The sequence below is a fragment of the Garra rufa genome, chromosome 6 (assembly GCF_049309525.1).
Source record: "Garra rufa chromosome 6, GarRuf1.0, whole genome shotgun sequence".
Lineage (NCBI taxonomy): Eukaryota > Metazoa > Chordata > Actinopteri > Cypriniformes > Cyprinidae > Garra > Garra rufa.
Window position 1 is genome coordinate 8,940,634 of NC_133366.1, and position 18,617 is coordinate 8,959,250.

The 18,617-nt window shown below is 34.0% G+C and overlaps 1 protein-coding gene across 1 annotated transcript in view; it reads right to left on the bottom strand.

The window, feature by feature from the left end:
• Positions 1-1,325: 1,325 nt before the first annotated feature.
• Positions 1,326-18,617, bottom strand: part of inpp4b (inositol polyphosphate-4-phosphatase type II B) — a 115,032-nt gene continuing 97,740 nt past the window's right edge. The window contains exons 9-10 of the mRNA XM_073842549.1: positions 5,577-5,760; positions 1,326-1,475 (exon numbers count right to left, since the gene is read on the bottom strand). Of these exons, the coding sequence (XP_073698650.1) occupies positions 1,326-1,475; positions 5,577-5,760 (334 nt within the window). The remainder of the gene's footprint in view (positions 1,476-5,576; positions 5,761-18,617) is intronic.

Consider the following 18,617-nt stretch of genomic DNA (forward strand, 5'->3'; position numbering starts at 1 on the left):
CTTTATTATAATTTTATTTTATAATTGTGCATCCAGCTTTAATAATTTCATATGAGAATATTCATATTTTCCCCATTGCCTTAAAATTAACAATCAATCCATTTAAAACTATTTTATTATTATTTAAAGAAATACAATGTAAAAGAAATGGTTTGGTTAACATGACAGCTAAATAAATAAATAAACTGCTGTTTTGATCAAAATCATACTTAATAAAATAAAATTAAATGTAATTAAATAAAGAAATATACAATACAATAAAAATAAATAAAATAAACGTTTTAAATTAATTTCTTTACAGTTGCTTTTTGGTTAAAATGCACCATTTTATTCTACCCTATTGTATTCTAACCTATTGTATTAAACAAAATATTTTTTTAAAGAAATTTCTTTAAAGTTGCTGGTTGTTTAGTTAAAGATCCATTAAAAAAAATATTAATTGAAAAAAAAAATGCATTTCTAAAACATTTTAATTATATTTAAATAAAATAAAATAGTTTGAATTAACAGTTACAACTTTTGTTAAAATGTTAAAATGATGGTTCTAAAAACTAAAAATAAATAGAAAATAAGAAGATAAAATAAAATAAATAATGAAATGAAATGAAATAAAATAATAAAATAAAATAAAACTAAATAAATGAAATTTTGCATTAATTCCTGTACAATTGCTGTTTGGTTAAAATGATATCTCTAAATAAATAAACATTTGATTTGATTTTTAGAACTATAATTTTGACCGAACAGGAATTGTAATGAAGTTTAAAACGAAGTTTAAACTAAGTTTAAGTTTTAACTAAAATGTTTTAGAACAGCACAGAGTTACAAAAGCTGTTTGGTCACAATGAATGAATAAAAAAAAAAAAAAAAAAATAAAATAAAATAAAATAATAAAATTATGAAGAAAAAAAATAAAAAAGTCCCAGCTCTAGATGGTGTGCTTGCAGTGTTGTATCCAAATCTAAAGCATCGTCAACAAGCACGCACACAAGCAGTGTCTGAGGGCTGGAGATTTCAATCAGCAGCAGCGTGTGATCACGCGCCGGCCGTCGCACCGCTAATCAAGGAGGGTGAAGAGAGGCGGCGGAGAGAATTAAGCAATGAAGGCGGCTGATTGGCGCTATTCCGCCGTGGCAGAAACAATCTCTGTGTCACAGATTGCACACTGACGGCAGCAGATGTAATTCATTAATTACACACATAAAACACGAAGGCCTCCAAAGCAGACTCTCGGCCCGGTGGCTTCTGTTGGCTTTGGCAGAGAGGAAAGTGACAGACCCACGGTCGTTTGTCAAACAGCCTTGATGTCTGCAAACTGACCCGTTTTAGGCCAAGAGGAGGGAAAGGGACGACACGCTTAGTGACTCGCACACGCTCAACTCAAAGCACCATGGTATTACCATCTGACATGGTACAAGCGGAGTGCTTTTGTCTGTCACAAACAGCAAATCACCAGAGCGATTAAGCAGCAGCAGCTTCACAAGAGTGTGACAGCAACATATTTCATTAGAAGAGATATATGCCCTTAAACTGTGAACACTTGCAGGACTATTAATAGACGCATTAATATCAGCTGCACTATTCTGCCTCATTTTACACTGATGTTCCCAAACCACTGTCTTGAAGATTAATACTTTATTTAAATTTGACTTTTACTTTAAAACTTTATGCTATTCCAGATTGGCTCTGGTATTCAAGGACACTGGCTAAAATTGCCTTTAGCATTGAGATTTCGCAAGGGTTTTTTGATGAGTCATAGTAAGACCATTATGAACCTTCATCTACACTTCGTGTCCAGTTATTACCCTAAAAATAAAATAAAAAGTTTATTATTTTTTTTTTTTTAAATAATGAACTAATGCAAGGACAGTGGTCTTTCAAGGAGTTTTCTGATGGGTCATATCTTGAAAAAAACTTTTTTTAAATAATAAATGAATGAATGAATTAATGAATGAATACATAAATATATACAGGTCCTTTTCAAAAATTAGCATATTGTGATAAAGTTCATTATTTTCTGTAATGTACTGATAAACATTAGACTTTCATATATTTTAGATTCATTACACACATTTGAAAGTAGTTCTAGCCTTTTATTGTTTTAATATTGATGATTTTGACATACAGCTCATGAAAACCCAAAATTCCTATCTCAAAAAATTAGCATATTTCATCCGACCAATAAAAGAAAAGTGTTTTTAATACAAAAAAAGTCAACCTTCAAATAATTATGTGCAGTTATGCACTCAATACTTGGTCGGGAATCCTTTTGCAGAAATGACTGCTTCAATGCAGCGTGGCATGGAGGCAATCAGCCTGTGGCACTGCTGAGGTGTTATGGAGGCCCAGGATGCTTCGATAGCGGCCTTAAGCTCATCCAGAGTGTTGGGTCTTGCGTCTCTCAACTTTCTCTTCACAATATCCCACAGATTCTCTATGGGGTTCAGGTCAGGAGAGTTGGCAGGCCAATTGAGCACAGTAATACCATGGTCAGTAAACCATTTACCAGTGGTTTTGGCACTGTGAGCAGGTGCCAGGTCGTGCTGAAAAATGAAATCTTCATCTCCATAAAGCTTTTCAGCAGATGGAAGCATGAAGTGCTCCAAAATCTCCTGATAGCTAGCTGCATTGACCCTGCCCTTGATAAAACACAGTGGTCCAAAGTACTTTTTTCGGATGAAAGCAAATTTTGCATGTCATTCGGAAATCAAGGTGCCAGAGTCTGGAGGAAGACTGGGGAGAGGGAAATGCCAAAATGCCTGAAGTCCAGTGTCAAGTAGCCACAGTCAGTGATGGTCTGGGGTGCCATGTCAGCTGCTGGTGTTGGTCCACTGTGTTTTATCAAGGGCAGGGTCAATGCAGCTAGCTATCAGGAGATTTTGGAGCACTTCATGCTTCCAAGTACATTACAGAAAATAATGAACTTTATCACAATATGCTAATTTTTTTAAAAGGACCTGTAAATCAATTCAAGGACATGGGCTATAATTGTCTTTTTTGATGAGTCATAATCATTATGTTGAAAAAACATATAATGAATGAATAAATAAATTCAAGGACATTGGCTAAAATTGTCTTTCACGTTTTTTTTGATGAGTCATAGTAATATAAATAAAAAATGTATATATATACACACACACACACACACACACACACACACATATATATATTCATTCATTCATTCAAGGACATTGGCTAAAATTTATTTTTTGAGTCATAATCATATTGAACGAATGAATGAATGAATAAATACATAAATATTAGTGGTGGGCCGTTATCGGCGTTAACGTGCTGCGTTAACGTGAAACTCTTATCGCGCGATAAAAAAAATATCGCCGTTAATCTATTCTCAAATTTGGGTTGGGAGCTGGGTCTAAACTACGCAAGCTATGATGACTTTCACCTTGATAACGCGGATGTATACCGAAGACTGTAGAATATGGTCGCGCGTTTAAGTCTCCTCCGCCAAAACACAGACGGGATCGCGTCGTCCTCCATTCATAAAAACCGAATCTACTATAGCGAAATGCCACGTAAATTCGTCGTTTTTTGGATTCATAAATCAAATGTTGGTCAGTCACTTAATTCAAATCGCGATATGGACTAGTGTATGTGAAAACTGAAATGCAAAAAGACCGTTTTAATATGAATCCGATATGTTCCGTTTGCCTAGCTGTATGTATGCACTGCGGAGACGAGCTTTTACTACACGCATACTGAAACACACGTGACGCTCCCGGTAATTTTTGGCATTTTCATCTCACATGAACAGATAAACTCAATCTCCCAAACTGCTGTGAGTGTCACTTTTACCGTTTCATTTGAGAAAACTAGCATCATATCATACTGTATGACACAGAAACTTCACGGCAACCTGTCAAAATAAAAGTACGGTGTAACATGTAATGGGTTGGGTAGGTGTTGACGTTAAAAAAAAAAACACAATCTAATAGGGAGAAAAAATAATTTCAGTGTTAGTTAGTTAGTAAACATAAGTACATCTAATTGAACATAATTTATTTTCATCAACAAATTATCATAGAACAGCTTTATGAGCTTTATGATCCATTCTCAAAGACTTACTTTTAGTCATTATTTGGGTAGCACACATATTCTGAATGCCTTCAGCAGAATTCAAATTAGCCATTTTAATCTAGATTAATCTAGATTAATTCCAAGATTTAATCTAGATTAATCTAGATTAAAAAAATTAATCTATGCCCACCCCTAATAAATATATAAATCAATTCAAGGACACGGGCTACAATTGTCTTTCAGTTTTTTTTTCATAAGTCATAGTCATTTTATTGAAAAAATACAATGAATGAATTAATAAATTCAAGGACATTTGGTAAAATTGCCTTTCACAGGTTTTTGATAAGGCATAATCATTAAGTAATCTAAATAAATATATAAATAAATTATTATATTAATTATTATATTTTAAATATATTTTAATTAATTCATGCAAGGACATTGGCTTTTCTGATGAGTCATAATCATATTAAAAACAAATATAGTGACTGAATAAATAAATAAATAAAATTCAAGTATATTGGCTAAAATTTCTTTTTTGATGAGTCATAATCATTATATTGAAAACATAGTGACTGAATTAATAAATAAATAAATAAAATTAAATTCAAGGACATAACCATTATATTTAAAAAACATATAATGACAAATAAATAAATACATTCAAGGACATTGGCTAAAATTACCTTTCAAAGTTTTTTGATGAGTCATAATTATTATATTGAATGAATGAATGAATGAATGAATGAATTCAAGGACATTGGCTAATATTGTCCTTCAAGTTTTTTTTGTCATAATCATTATATTGAGAAAAAAGTTTATAATGAATGAATAAAAAAATAAAAACATTTAAGGACTAAAATTGTCTTTGACAGGTTTTTTGATGAGTCATAATTATTATCTTAAAAAATATATTTTTGTATAATAAATGAATGAATGAAGTAAATAAATAAATCAATTCAAAGACCTTAGCTAAAATCATCTTTGAGTTTTTTTTTTGATGAGTCATTTTTATTATTATTTTAATTATTATCTTGAAAAAGTAGATTTTTGTACAATAAATGAATAAATTAATGAATAAACAAAGTCTTTCAAGATGTTTTTTGATGAGTCATTATAATACCTAATGAATCTGTAATCTATTTTATTAAATTATTACATAATAATATACATTCATAATAATAATAATAATAATACATTTTTAAAAACATAAAAAAATTAAATCATTAAAAATATATATTACCGGAATTAATTTTTTAATCAGTACGATTTTTTTCCCCTTAAATTTGAATGTTTTCAAAGAAAAATCAGTAAAAACAGCAATGCTGTGAAATATCATCACAATATATAGAAACATTTCTTATGACATTTTAGTGGAAACTGACAGATTTTCTTCAGGATTCTTTGAAGAATCAAAAGTTCAAAAGCACAGCATTTATTTGAAATAGAGATCTTTTGTAAATGTCTTTCCTGCCACTTTTGATCTATTTAATGCTAAAACTCAGTCTGAAGTTTGAAAGGCAGCTGTCAGCAGGTCTCACCTTCTCCTCCAGGCTCTTGAGGACGTCTCTGAGAGGCTGGCTGGAGCTCTGCTGGGCCGTCTGGAGCAGCTGATCGGCCAGCGTGGAGATGTGCGGCTGCAGCTGGGACACCACACGCAGGATCTCGCGGGCCTTGGCCGTCTGTTCTGGAGGATAGTAAATGCACTGATACGCCGTGCTGTAGCTGGAGGACGTCAGAGAAACAACACAGAGAGAGATGGAATTAATAACAGCGGGGAGATGAAGAGCGTGGCCTTGTTCATCATCAAACGCCTGTGATTACAGCTCTGTGCAGCAAATACACTGACTTCAATCTGCAGCATTCGCAATGGCAAATATATCTAATAAAGCCAGCCCAACCAATTCCAGGCTCTGCGTGAACAGCGTTCACTTCCTGAACATCACGGCAGATCATTTTCCCCCAATGGCCACTTGCATAGTTTGTGCCTAAAAAAGCCATAATTTAGTTTTTTTATGATGTGTTACCCTCTCTGTGAACCTGTGGATGTTTGTTTAGATGATAAATAAGACAATAGACTGACAGTAAATGCAAGACATTGATTTAAACCTCAGTTTGGAGTCTGACAGCAAAATTTCTTGTACCAATATAATATAAAAAAGTATGAAAATAAATCATTTTATTATTTAAAAAAAATGACTATTATTTATAATTAATATTTAAATAATAATAATATTCAAAAATAAGATTTTTTATATTATTCTATTATTAATTTTAAATAATAGAATGATATATTCACTTTAAAGTAATATATTTTATATACATAATAACATAATATAATCATATATTTTATATAGAATGATGTATTTACTAGTAAATATATTTAAAAATAATTATTTAAATACACTTAAAATATTAATATTAATACTAAATTATCTTTATTATTTATTTTAAATAATATACATAAAATAATTATCAAGTATAAAATAAATAATTTTAACATTTAAAAATGATTCCTAAAATTCTTATATATTATTTATTTTAAATTATAAAATGAATATATTAATTATACAATTATATATATTTATATAAATAATAATTTAATAATATATAATATAATGTGTTATATAATACAAAAATATATTTTATATTTTATATCAAATTATGTATTTACTAGTAAATATATTTTACAATTATTATTATTAAAATACATTTAAAATATGAATATTAATATGAAATGATAAAATTATTTAACAGAATTATCTAGATAAATATACATAATTTCACAGTGATTATTAAGAACCTTTAAAATATGAACAATATAATATTATAAGCATTATTTATTTTATATAATTATGTTTTAATTATAAAAAAAATATCAAGTATAAAATAAACATTTTATTATTTAAAAATATTTTGTTATATATTATTTATTTCATATCATTATAAAATATGTTTTTTAAATACATCTAAAATATAAATATTAATATGAAAATAATTACATTTGAATTATAAAATAATTATTATCAAGTATAAAATAAATATAAAATAATAAAACAGAATTATTCAGATAAATATATATAAATGTTATCACTTTTAATTATATGTATTATTTTCAATAATTTTTTTATATAATATGTATTACATATCTGATATATTATTGTAAAATATTATTAATATTTATATACAATTATAAAATATTAATATAATTCTGAAAATAAATTACACATTTCATCAATTTTAACTATAGAATTAACACATTTTAGATCTATTATTTAAATTAATTATATAATTCCATTTATTTTACATGTTTTTAATTTTTATTTTCTTACACTGACAACTGATGCATACTTGTTAAAGGTAAACACTAGTATATATATTTTCTTACAATATAAAATAATATTATAATACTATGAACAACTTCAGAGATACAGAGTACAAATGTTGCGGAATCCTTTAAGATTGGTTTAATACTAAATTCCTGGATTTAACACAGCATTGTTTGCATTTATAACACATTAGATTTAATTAAATGTTTAACAGCATTGCATTTAACACGATTTGCACTAATTTGACACTATAAGCATAATCCTGTGACAACACACACACTCACAGACCCAGTTTCAATTATAATCACACTTATTGTGCTTTTATGATAATTAAATTCAGCAATACAAAAGACTGCAAATGACTTTCCTGTTACTAGTCCCATTTGGATTTCATTTATGATAAATTTGACATTAAAAAAACTCATTATTTCAATATTTCTCCATCATTTACTCAGAAACGAGAGCCCTACTACCTGTATTAAACTGTACAGGCACAAAAGTTACATCAAATCCAGTTTTCTCTCAATATAAATGTGCAGATTTGAATGCGATTATCAATGATAAGTGGTTGAATGTTAGAAAAGGCCTCTAGACACGAGTGACTAAAAAACAAAGCGGCTCTATCACGAACATCCCATTCATGTCCACTCTTAATGACAGTCGTGAGATTCCTTCAGACGCCTTCAAATACACCACAGCATCCACACTTCAACAACTGGGGTGATAAGGGCAAACGCATAATGATGAGACACTGGGTGGTAGTTTAGCTGGACACGAGTCAGTCTGTAAGTTTGTTTGTGATGGTGGAGATTAGAGACGGAGCGTTAGCATCCTGATCCCAGATCAGCGCATCAGACGCACCTCGCAGAGCCCAGGCTCATCGCTTCAGATAATTGGCTCCCGGGAGGATCGCTAACCACCACGGCTCAGAGAAAATAAAAGGCCTTACTTAAAGAGAGGAGACGCATACCAAAGGACCGAGAGAAATATGAGAGGACATCAATAACACAAGCCACTGGACTCATTTAGCAAGTCTACAATGACTCAAAACAGCAGAGACTAGTGCTCAGAGAGGCTAAAAAGTAAAACTGATGGTACTTAGCTAACATAAATATATTTATACATTCGGTTTTTTTTGTGAATTGGATGGTAGACAGTTTGTTTTACTGAACCAGTTCAAATTGTTTTAATGAACTGAATCATTTGATTGATCAACTCAGTCTGTTTTAGAGAATCAATTTGCTCAGACGGTTCCTTTCAAAGACCTGTGGCGAAAAATTGATTCAACAATTAATTTGAGTCGTCATGGGATAGTGCTCACAATTAAACTCAGTTTGTTTTAATCAAATCGATTTGTTTAGACTCAAACATTCTGAGTTGACTGAACTCTTTTTTAATCACTCAAATCTGTTCATAAAAGCGATCGTTTTCATTATTTTTTGTTAAGCAAATTGGTTAATTCAGGCATTTTTTTGTGATCTGGATCAAAAAATGAACTGATTCCTTTGGGTTCACACAATAGTTTTTAAAAAAGTCACTTTGAACTGTCTGTTTTAGTGATTCAGTTCATTTGTATATCAACATGTATATCAGTGCATTTCAATCAACTGGTTTAAAAAGACGGTTCCTTTCAAAGAACTGTGGTGAAAAATTGATTTGACAATTAATTTGAGTCATCATGGGATAGTGCTCACAATTAAACTCAGTTTGTTTTAATCAAATCGATTTTGTTTAGTTGATTGAACTCATTTTGAGTCACCACTCAAATCTGTTCATTATAGTCATATTTTTTTAAGCAAATTGGTTAATTCATGCATTTTCAGCGAGTTAGATCAAAAATAGACTGATTCCCTTGGGTTCACTCAATAGTGTTCACTTTGAAGTCATTTTGAACTATCTGTTTTAGAGATTCAGTTGTTTTGTACAGTTTACAAAAATAGAATCTGAATCATTTAAGTCATCACTTAATAGTGTTCATAAAAATAATTGTTTTAGCAAACTGGTTCAAAATAGATTTATACTTTTTTAAATTTATCACTAAAGATATTTTAGAAAAGTCCAATTGATCTGTATGATTTAGTGATTAAGTTCATTCATACAGTTCTTTATAATTAGATGCAGATTCACAGATTAGTTTGAATCACTCACAGTGTGTCATGTAAATTTTCTGGTGGCACAATAAATATTTAAATATTTATAATGCATAAACATACACTAAATACAACTTTGAAAAATGAAATCCTCACTACCTCGTGCTATTTTTGATTATTAACTTGAGGTTAAGCTAAATATTTAAATGGATCATGTGATGTTGCTAAAAAGAGTATTATTTTGTGTATTTGTTGTAATGCAATATGTTCATGCAGTTTGAGGTTCATAAAACATATTTTCCACATCCCCTAAGCCAGGGGTGCCCACACTTTTTTGGCTTGTGAGCTACTTATAAAATGACGAAGTCAAAGATGATCTACCTACTATAAAAATGCAAAACATATATTTATTTATGAATATATTGAGAATTCTTTATATGTTGGTGTAGCTTGCATAACTACATGAACCCATATTGCACAATACAACTACATACAAGTACATTTTTTTGTCATTACTTTACTCTACTTTACTTTACTCTGATGACTTGCACTGAATGGAATCAGCCACCTGGCGCTGCTGTATGCACGTTCATGCGCGGTGATTCGTGTCATAAAAGGACAGATGTTAGACTGGCTGCCTTGTACGTCAATCAAGTGACAAAATTAATAGTGAGAATGGATGATTGGCTGACTACATTGGCTGATCGTCTACTTTAGTTGACGTCTAATTAATGCCGTGCGATCTACCCACACCACCTTTGCGATCGACCGGTAGATCGCGATCGACGTATTGGGCACTCCTGCCCTAAGCCTTTCTCAAATGCTTCGATTTTTACAAAACTCATTGTTGATGGAAACCGAGGTGTTCTCTGCTTGGCCAGCAATCTGGTGCTTTGTGATTGGCCAAATACCTCAAGCGTGTGACGGAAATTTCACGCTCCTTACCATGCTCTTTCTCGGTGTGACGAGACAGAAACAATAAAACCCATTATTAACAAGGCATTTGTTTCATCCAGTGGGGACATAGCTTCTGATTATAATGACTTATGTCTTTTTAAGCATTGTGTCGCGGCGCTTAAACATAACACCATGTCTGCATTTGCGATCATAGAATGAGAAACAACAAGCACTACTCTACACTGCTCAAAACTTGAGTTTGAATAATCAGTACAGAATTCTTTAAATATGAAAATGTACTTACAGGCCGTCAGTCAGAAGCGCAGACTGACCTTTCAACATTGGAATTGCCCCACTTTATAGCCTTAACCCTTAACCCTTAACGACGACTATTTGCGTTGTACTGTTCCGGAACAGTGTTGTAAATATAACTTAACCACTGATTTCTAGTTGTGTCCTCATTTGGAAGGCCAAACAAAATTCTTTTGCTTTCACAATGAAACAAACTGCGTCTCCACAACATGGCGGCTGCAACACTACTACAAAGTAAAAGATATGCTTTCTTTCTTTCCATATACATATGGGTGGTGTTATGCTGATCCATTCACCCCATGATGTGAACAAGTGGGGGTGTATTTTAACAAGTCGTTTTAGGGAGGTGTGGCTGAGTCTTAACTTTAAAGGTTTGAAACTTTAAGCTTTGCAGCACTGTAAAAAATGAACGTGAATTTAACGGTAAAAAACTGTAAAATTTAAGCGTAAAAACTAGGGATGTAACGGTATCAAAACTTCACGGTACGGTAATACCTCGGTATGAATGACACGGTACGGTATTTATTGAATCATTTACAGGAAAAACAAAACTAATGAAGAGACTCGAAAAAAGTGCCAGAAGTGTTTATTAAACAGTTTACATGAACACTGAACATATCAATGGCATACAAATTAGCCATCTATCTGTAAACTTTTAAACAGGAACTTCAATTTTTCAATTTTAATAACAAAAAATTATTAAACCATGTAACCACGTTACTTTTTTTTCGCAGTACTTTAGCCTACTTTGTGTAGTAACGAAAACATTCATTTCAGTGGAAAAATAAGTCCAAAACTCTGTTTTAACATTTTGAACAATAGGGCTCCACAATCTTTTGCTTTTTTTTTTTTTTTAGAAATTCTTGTGTGTTTTTATTTTTCTGATAATCAAATGAAAGAATAGACATTTATTTTTAATCAAATGAAAAATAAACCCTTTTAATTTTTGGCAAACAAACAGGTTTACTGTTAAAATCAATACATGGAAGAAAAATTATATTCAGTTTAAAACGTTTAAATAATAATTGTAGTATTTTTGTTCTACAATTAAGTGGTTAATCTTGTTGTAATATTTATTTTTTATCATATATATTGTTTTATGTAAATTATTTAAATAGGAATATATACACACCTACATTATACTGTACAAAAGTAATACAAGACTAATATTGTTCTGTTACATGTTAAACCGTACTTTTATTTTGACAGGTTGCCGTGAAGTTTCTGTGTGTATACCGTAGTATGATATGATGCTAGTTTTCTCAAATGAAACGGTAAAAGTGACACTCACAGCAGCTTTGGAGACTGAGTTATCTGTTCATGTGAGATGCAAAGGCTAAAAATTAGCGGGAGCATCACGCGTGCTTCAGTATGAGTATTGTAAAAAAAAAAAAAAACGTGTCTTCTCCATTTATACAGACAGAGGCAAACGGAACATGCAGTATTCATATTAAAACGGTCTTTCTCCATTTCAGTTTTCACAGACACTAGTCCATATCGCGATTTGAATTAAGTGACAGACCAACTTTTGATTTATTAATCCAATAATCGACAAATTCCGTGGCATTTCGCGCTATAACGTTAGTTAATTCGGTTTTTATGAATGGAGTCCGCGATCCAGTCCGTGTTTTCGCGGAGGAGACATTGTAAACGCGTGACAGTGTAGAGACAGAAATGACATGCCTTCGTGTAAATAAGATAAATAACATAAGGCAATTTAGTTTGTTTAATAAAAGAACAATGTATAGACCTGTTCTATAGGAAAGATAACCTTAAATAACTTCTATTGTGATCTGGCGCTATATCGAAAATAAAATGAACTTGACGTTCAAGGGGGGCGGGCAACAGACCGCAAAGGATGACGGCCACACCTGGGCTGATGGGAAATGTAGTTCCCGCTACCTCCCGTTCGCTTTATTCGCCTGAGCAAACTTTTCTTAGAAGAACTATGGTTTTATCGAGTCATGCGACCACGGTAGTATCGAAAAAATTTGCTATTGCGGTACGACGGTATTTACAATACCGTTACATCCCTAGTAAAAACCTGTGAAACGGTTAACAGTAAGTTCCCCAGTGAAAAACTGTGTTGGACATTGCATGTAATTTTTACGGTAGTATACCGTTTTTAGAAGTGAAAAAGAATTTGATATTTTTTGTTTAAATAACTTTTTTTTCTTGGCAATTTTGTACATTAGAGTTGTATGTTACATCTAATGTTGTTAAATTAATGTTTTTTGCATTATTTCAGTTTTATGTGTGTGCCACCATGATGGTGTTTAGTGTTTGTGTGAATGACACTGTGCACCTTCTATAAACGTTATTACTTAAAACCTCCTTGTGATGGGCTTTGGTTCATCATGTGATGTTGTCATCACCACCTGCTTTTGGTGGTTATCAGTGTATTACAAAGGTACAAAACAGATTTCAGTACTTCAAAAGGTTGGTACATTACCATTATATCAGTTAATGAAATTACGGTATTTACCTGTAAATTTAAGTGAAAAACATTGCTACAGTATTTTTTATGGTAAAATTCTGGCAACCACAGCTGGATTTTTTTTACAGTGCAGGTCTTATCTATGCACAAACAGCTTTTAACACTCCAAAGACAAAGCAAAACAAGAAACCACATCATATGACTCCTTTAACTTCATGCAACTACTTATTTCTAATAATGCTGATCATTTCTGATACTGATGAAACAAAATCATTAACAGCAGTGTAATAGAATCAAACAAAGGAAAGATAGAAAGGTGGTGTTTATTAGGATGTGATTGACAGGGATCACATCCCCATAATGCCACCTGAGACCCGGCGCTGTGGCTAATGACTTGTCGGCCACCCGCCTCAGGAGAGCCAGAGCCGATCTAATCTGAAGAGCTTCTTTATCAAACTGGCTTCAAGAAAACAGCATTTGTGCCGGGATGACAGTGCAGTAGACGAAAACACCTGACTCATTCATCACAAACCCTCCAGCCTCTGCTCCCAATCTCAAACACCAGACACAAACACACAGGTTTTTGCATTTTCATTTACATGTGGGGCTGTCAGTCTCTACAGACTTTAGTCCAAGGAGTTGTCATACTGAAACAGAGCCACAAAAAATACTCACTGGGAGGTACAGCAAATAGCATTAGCACAGTAATCATATTGCTACATATTATTAACATATAATATCATCTAATAATTATATAACCTACAAGATAAGGGTTTTGTAACTAGCAAATTTTTAGCTTGTACTGTAAAGCACACTTGAGAGGCTTCAAACTGTGATAAGCTTCCAGGTTGGGCAGCTACTGCGTCAAAGTATCTTCAAAGATTCGTCATTAAATTAAATATACTGTCTACTCTCAAGTCCATAAGCAACTACAGTAACAGTGTGTTCTTCAAAAGGGTGCATAACTAGCCTAAAATAATCCACACCGCTGCATCAAACGCACAGCATGGGGGAAGTTTGGCCGCAGAGCAGCAGGAAATATTTCAAAGGAGCACTACCATTAGCCACATCCTCCATACACACAGGAAGATCTGTAAATGTGCTGTCTGGATGTTCACAAATGATCAATGGAAATAAAAAATGATGCTAATGAGAGGAAAGGAAACGCCAAGCCCCTCGGTGCAGCCAGGCCCACGTCTCTGGTGGATCTCTAATTAAACGCACAAATATAACGGCAGAGAGAAGATATGTATGCCACAGGATGAGAGTTTACACCAGGCCAGCCATTACAAACCGCTGATGGGAGTCTGTAATATGAAGAAAACTATCCGTCAGATTTATTACACTCATCCCAGCAAACTAAAATAATAACATTTTGCTAATGTTTCCATTAAGTTGAGAAAACATTTCTGAGCATTCACTGAAAATTAATTGAATCAAATTATAATTAATTTCCATGAATATATTAATAATGTTCCAGCAATGTTACACAAATATATGAATAAGGTTCCATCGATGTTACAAGAATATATCAATAATGTTCCATAAATGTTACACGAATATATGAATAATGTTCCATCAATGTTACACAAATATATGAATAACATTCCATTGATGTTACAAGAATATATAAATAACGTTCCATCGATGTTACACAAATATATCAGTAACGTTCCATTAATGTTACACGAATATATCAATAATGTTCCATAAATGTTACACGAATATATCAATAATGTTCCATCAATGTTACATGAATATATCAATAACTAAAGGTTCGAAACTTTTATGATCATCCTCAAAACCTTTATAATTTCTAATTTAAATTAGTGTTATATATATATATATATATATATATATATATATATATATATATAATTCCATCGATGTTACATAAATATATGAAAACCATACCATCAATGTTCCTCAAATATATCAATAACGTTCCATGAGTTCTTCAAAAAAGTTCTAACATTTTAAGAACATTACCAAGACCAGAACCCTTCTATAATTGAGGCTGGAGGACTGTTTGTTCATAACTTTGAGATAACTTCACCAGAATGCTAGCCTGGGTGTTGCTGGGATGCAGTCAAAGTACACAAACTCAAATGCTCCCCTTCATGCCATCTGGAAGAAGCCGATTATCTCTGTGCAGCGAGCAAATCGACTGCTGAACGACAGAACAGTCTAGTCATGCCGACACGCTCAAATTAAAGGCAAATAAGATGCTCGTGGACTGTCGTGGATGTTAAAAAGAAATAACTGCTTGGGCTTGGAGGCGGCCTCAGGGAACCGGAGAAATGGTTATTGATTGGCTCTCACGCAGCGAGCCAATCAAAGTCATTGTAGCTGCATATTACATCGGGCCGAGCGTCCACCCCTGACCTGATGGATCGGTCCCATCCCCGGCCGCCTTTCCCGCCTCGCTCTTCAGGCAGAAGAAAAGACAGATGGCTCTTTCATTTCGCTCTCAGCGTCCCTTTTTCCCCAGCACCCTTTTTCCTGTGATACATTAATAATGGCCAAGAATCACGTCTGTCCTATTATTTGTCTTCTAATCAAAGAAATTGCTAAAAGGTTGCTTTCCAGGAAGGTCTGGGCGGATGTGTGAACATGGGTTGCTGAAGAGGTCATCTCTCATTGTCCATTAAACTACACAAAGTCTATGCAGCTCTGCTACATTGTTTATTAATTGCTACAAGTCGTGCAAATGCCCCTTTTATGTAAAAAGAGTTGCAAATTAACTGAGAATGGATATATAGTTCACCCCCAAATTTAACTCTTTTTTTTTGTCAGTGGAACATTTGCAGAATGCGTCTTGTCGCACTACAATGAATGAGAACTCAAGCTTTCTAGCTTCAAAATAGACTTAAAAGCACAAAAAAGTAGCATTTACGACCAGTGCACTATATTTCAAGTAGATCTGTGTGAGAAACAAACCAAATTCTAGTAACAATCACTGAAATTCTCTGCTAGCTGATCAAATCTTTCAAGCGAATCAAATGATTCAGTTCATAAAACCAGTCTGAATGATTCACACACAAATTGGACTGATCTGACCGATGATTTTCACTGTTTCTCACAAAGAAATCTATGACTAGAGTAGAGGTGGAACATGGCACACAAATCATAAATACAGTGGTATGTGAAAGTTTGGGAATCCCTTGCAGAATCTGTGGAAATGTGAATATTTCTAACAAAATAAGCGAGATCATACAAAATGCATGTTATTTTTTATTTAGTACTGTCCTTATGTAAGATATTTTACATAAAATATGTTTATATATAGTCCACAAGACAAAAAAAATAGCTGAAATTATTAAAATAACCCCCATCGAAAGTTTGGGACCCCTTGGTTATTAAAACTGTTTGTGGTTACCTGGATGATCTACGACTGTGTTTTTGTTTTGTTTTGTGATGGATGCTCATGAGTCCCTTGTTTGTTCTGAACAGTTAAACTGAGCACTGTTCTTCACAAAAATCCTCCAGGTCCTGCAGACCAGGGGGGTGAAAACTTTTGACAAAGGTGAAGATATACAAATGTTTCTTATTTTGTTGAAATACCATTTTTTTTCCAAGATAACTGTATGTCTCCTGGAAGACACATTAAGTACAATTTCCCTTGATCTTCAAATTCAAAAAAATGTCAACCCCTGGCTCTTAATGCGTTGTGTTTCCTTCTGGAGCAGCAGTGAATGTTTGAACCTTTTTAATAGTTGTGTTTGAGTCCCTCAATTGTCCTCAGTGTGAAAAGATGGATCTCAAAATCATTTGATAACAGAATAACAGATTCTGCTAGGGGTTCCCAAACGATTGCATGCCACTGTACTTTTATTGAATTTTAAAAGCACAAAAGTCTTAGTTTTCATTTATTGCAACTGCATGTAAAACACCAGCTAGTGTGATCTTCAAAAGACCTCCTGCTGTGATCCACAGAAGACTTAAGAATGAAATAAGAGAGTGAACTTTCTCTTCAACAAGCATCTTTAGATGCAAATTTAATACAGTACTGATTTAATAGAATTATTTTTGAAAAAAAAAAGGACTTCAGAAGGACTCACTAGCTAGTGAGCCATAAAAAGGAAAAATCTGAGCATGAAGTAAAACATTAGCCAAGTCAGAAAGAAAACAAAATGAGGTTCATATCAGCCTGGATTAATGTGCAGCGCGAGCGCTCTTTCAGAAATTGATTTCTCTCCGGTAGAAACAGCAAATGTCCTTGCCTCGTATCAGTGGTGCGCTCCGCTGATAAATCTTCCTACCATTGGAGGCTGGAAACTTTAGAAAAGATGTTCAATTTCTTTGTACCAGTATTCCACTGCCGGTCTGGCTCAGTAACATAAAAACCCAGACACTGTAAAGAAAATAATTGGACTTTGCTTGGGTTTTAATGAGTCTGTTCTCAGAGGAGCCAAGAGAAGAACATCTCAAATGATAAAAAAATGTTCACACATTCACACGACCGCCCCCTAAGACACAAAAGCCAGCTGTGATCATTCACAAAACACAAAAATGCAAAGAACCGAATAAGAGAAACTTGTGGAGCTCTTTATTGATGGAAATCACAAAGGGGGTGAGATGACATGAAAAGCTTTTCCTACTTCTTCAGACGGCTGAGAATAGCAAACACTCACAGTTTGGTGTGACGGCAAGGACAGACGAGCCACTTCAATGACTGCCAGGCTGCTAGAGTCCAGACATGAGCTTTCTAATTAAACATCTCCGTGAGGGCAAACCGAACAGAAGATGAAGTAGGAGGAGTGGGAGATGGATGACTGAGGCAGAAAGAGACGGTCACAATTCATCTGAGAGCAACAAACATGTCAGGAGCCACTCCGGAGTTGTGCCAACGAGATCCAACGGGGAAAATGTGAGACTCTGAAGTTATTAAAGTCATTAAGCATTCCAGAGAGAGAAACGTCTTGGTTACGTATGTAACCCTCGTTCCCTGAAGGAGGGAACGGAGACGTCACGTCGGAGACCGACGAATTGGGATATCGCTTTAGAGATACCAATCCTCTTCGTGTGTAACTAAACGAGCCAATGCACATTGGCATGCATGATTGCATCCAGCTGTCGCTGATCACAGCGTGAGCATAAATACACAGCAGGTGCAATGCATAGACAGGATTTCGCTGAGGAGCCGAGCTTGGGTCCGGCCGCACAGCGGTGGTACAGCAGCTGAGGCGACGGACGTGACGTCTCCGTTCCCTCCTTCAGGGAACGAGGGTTACATACGTAACCAAGACGTTCCCTCTCAGTCGGTCTCTACGACGTCACGTCGGAGACCGACGAATTGGGATCCCTAGCAAAGCGCCGCAGCTGCTGCCCCCCTCCAGTGTCCTGAGCAAGCCACCTGGCCTCCAATTTTTGCTAAGGCCAAGGGCGGATCAGAAAAGACCAGTCACTGTATAACATAGCACTACCTACTTAGTGAAGCTGGAGCACTGGGAACGTGCGGAGCTCCCACCCATCCCGCAGGAGGTTCGGAGCAATACGCATATGGCTCAATTAGAC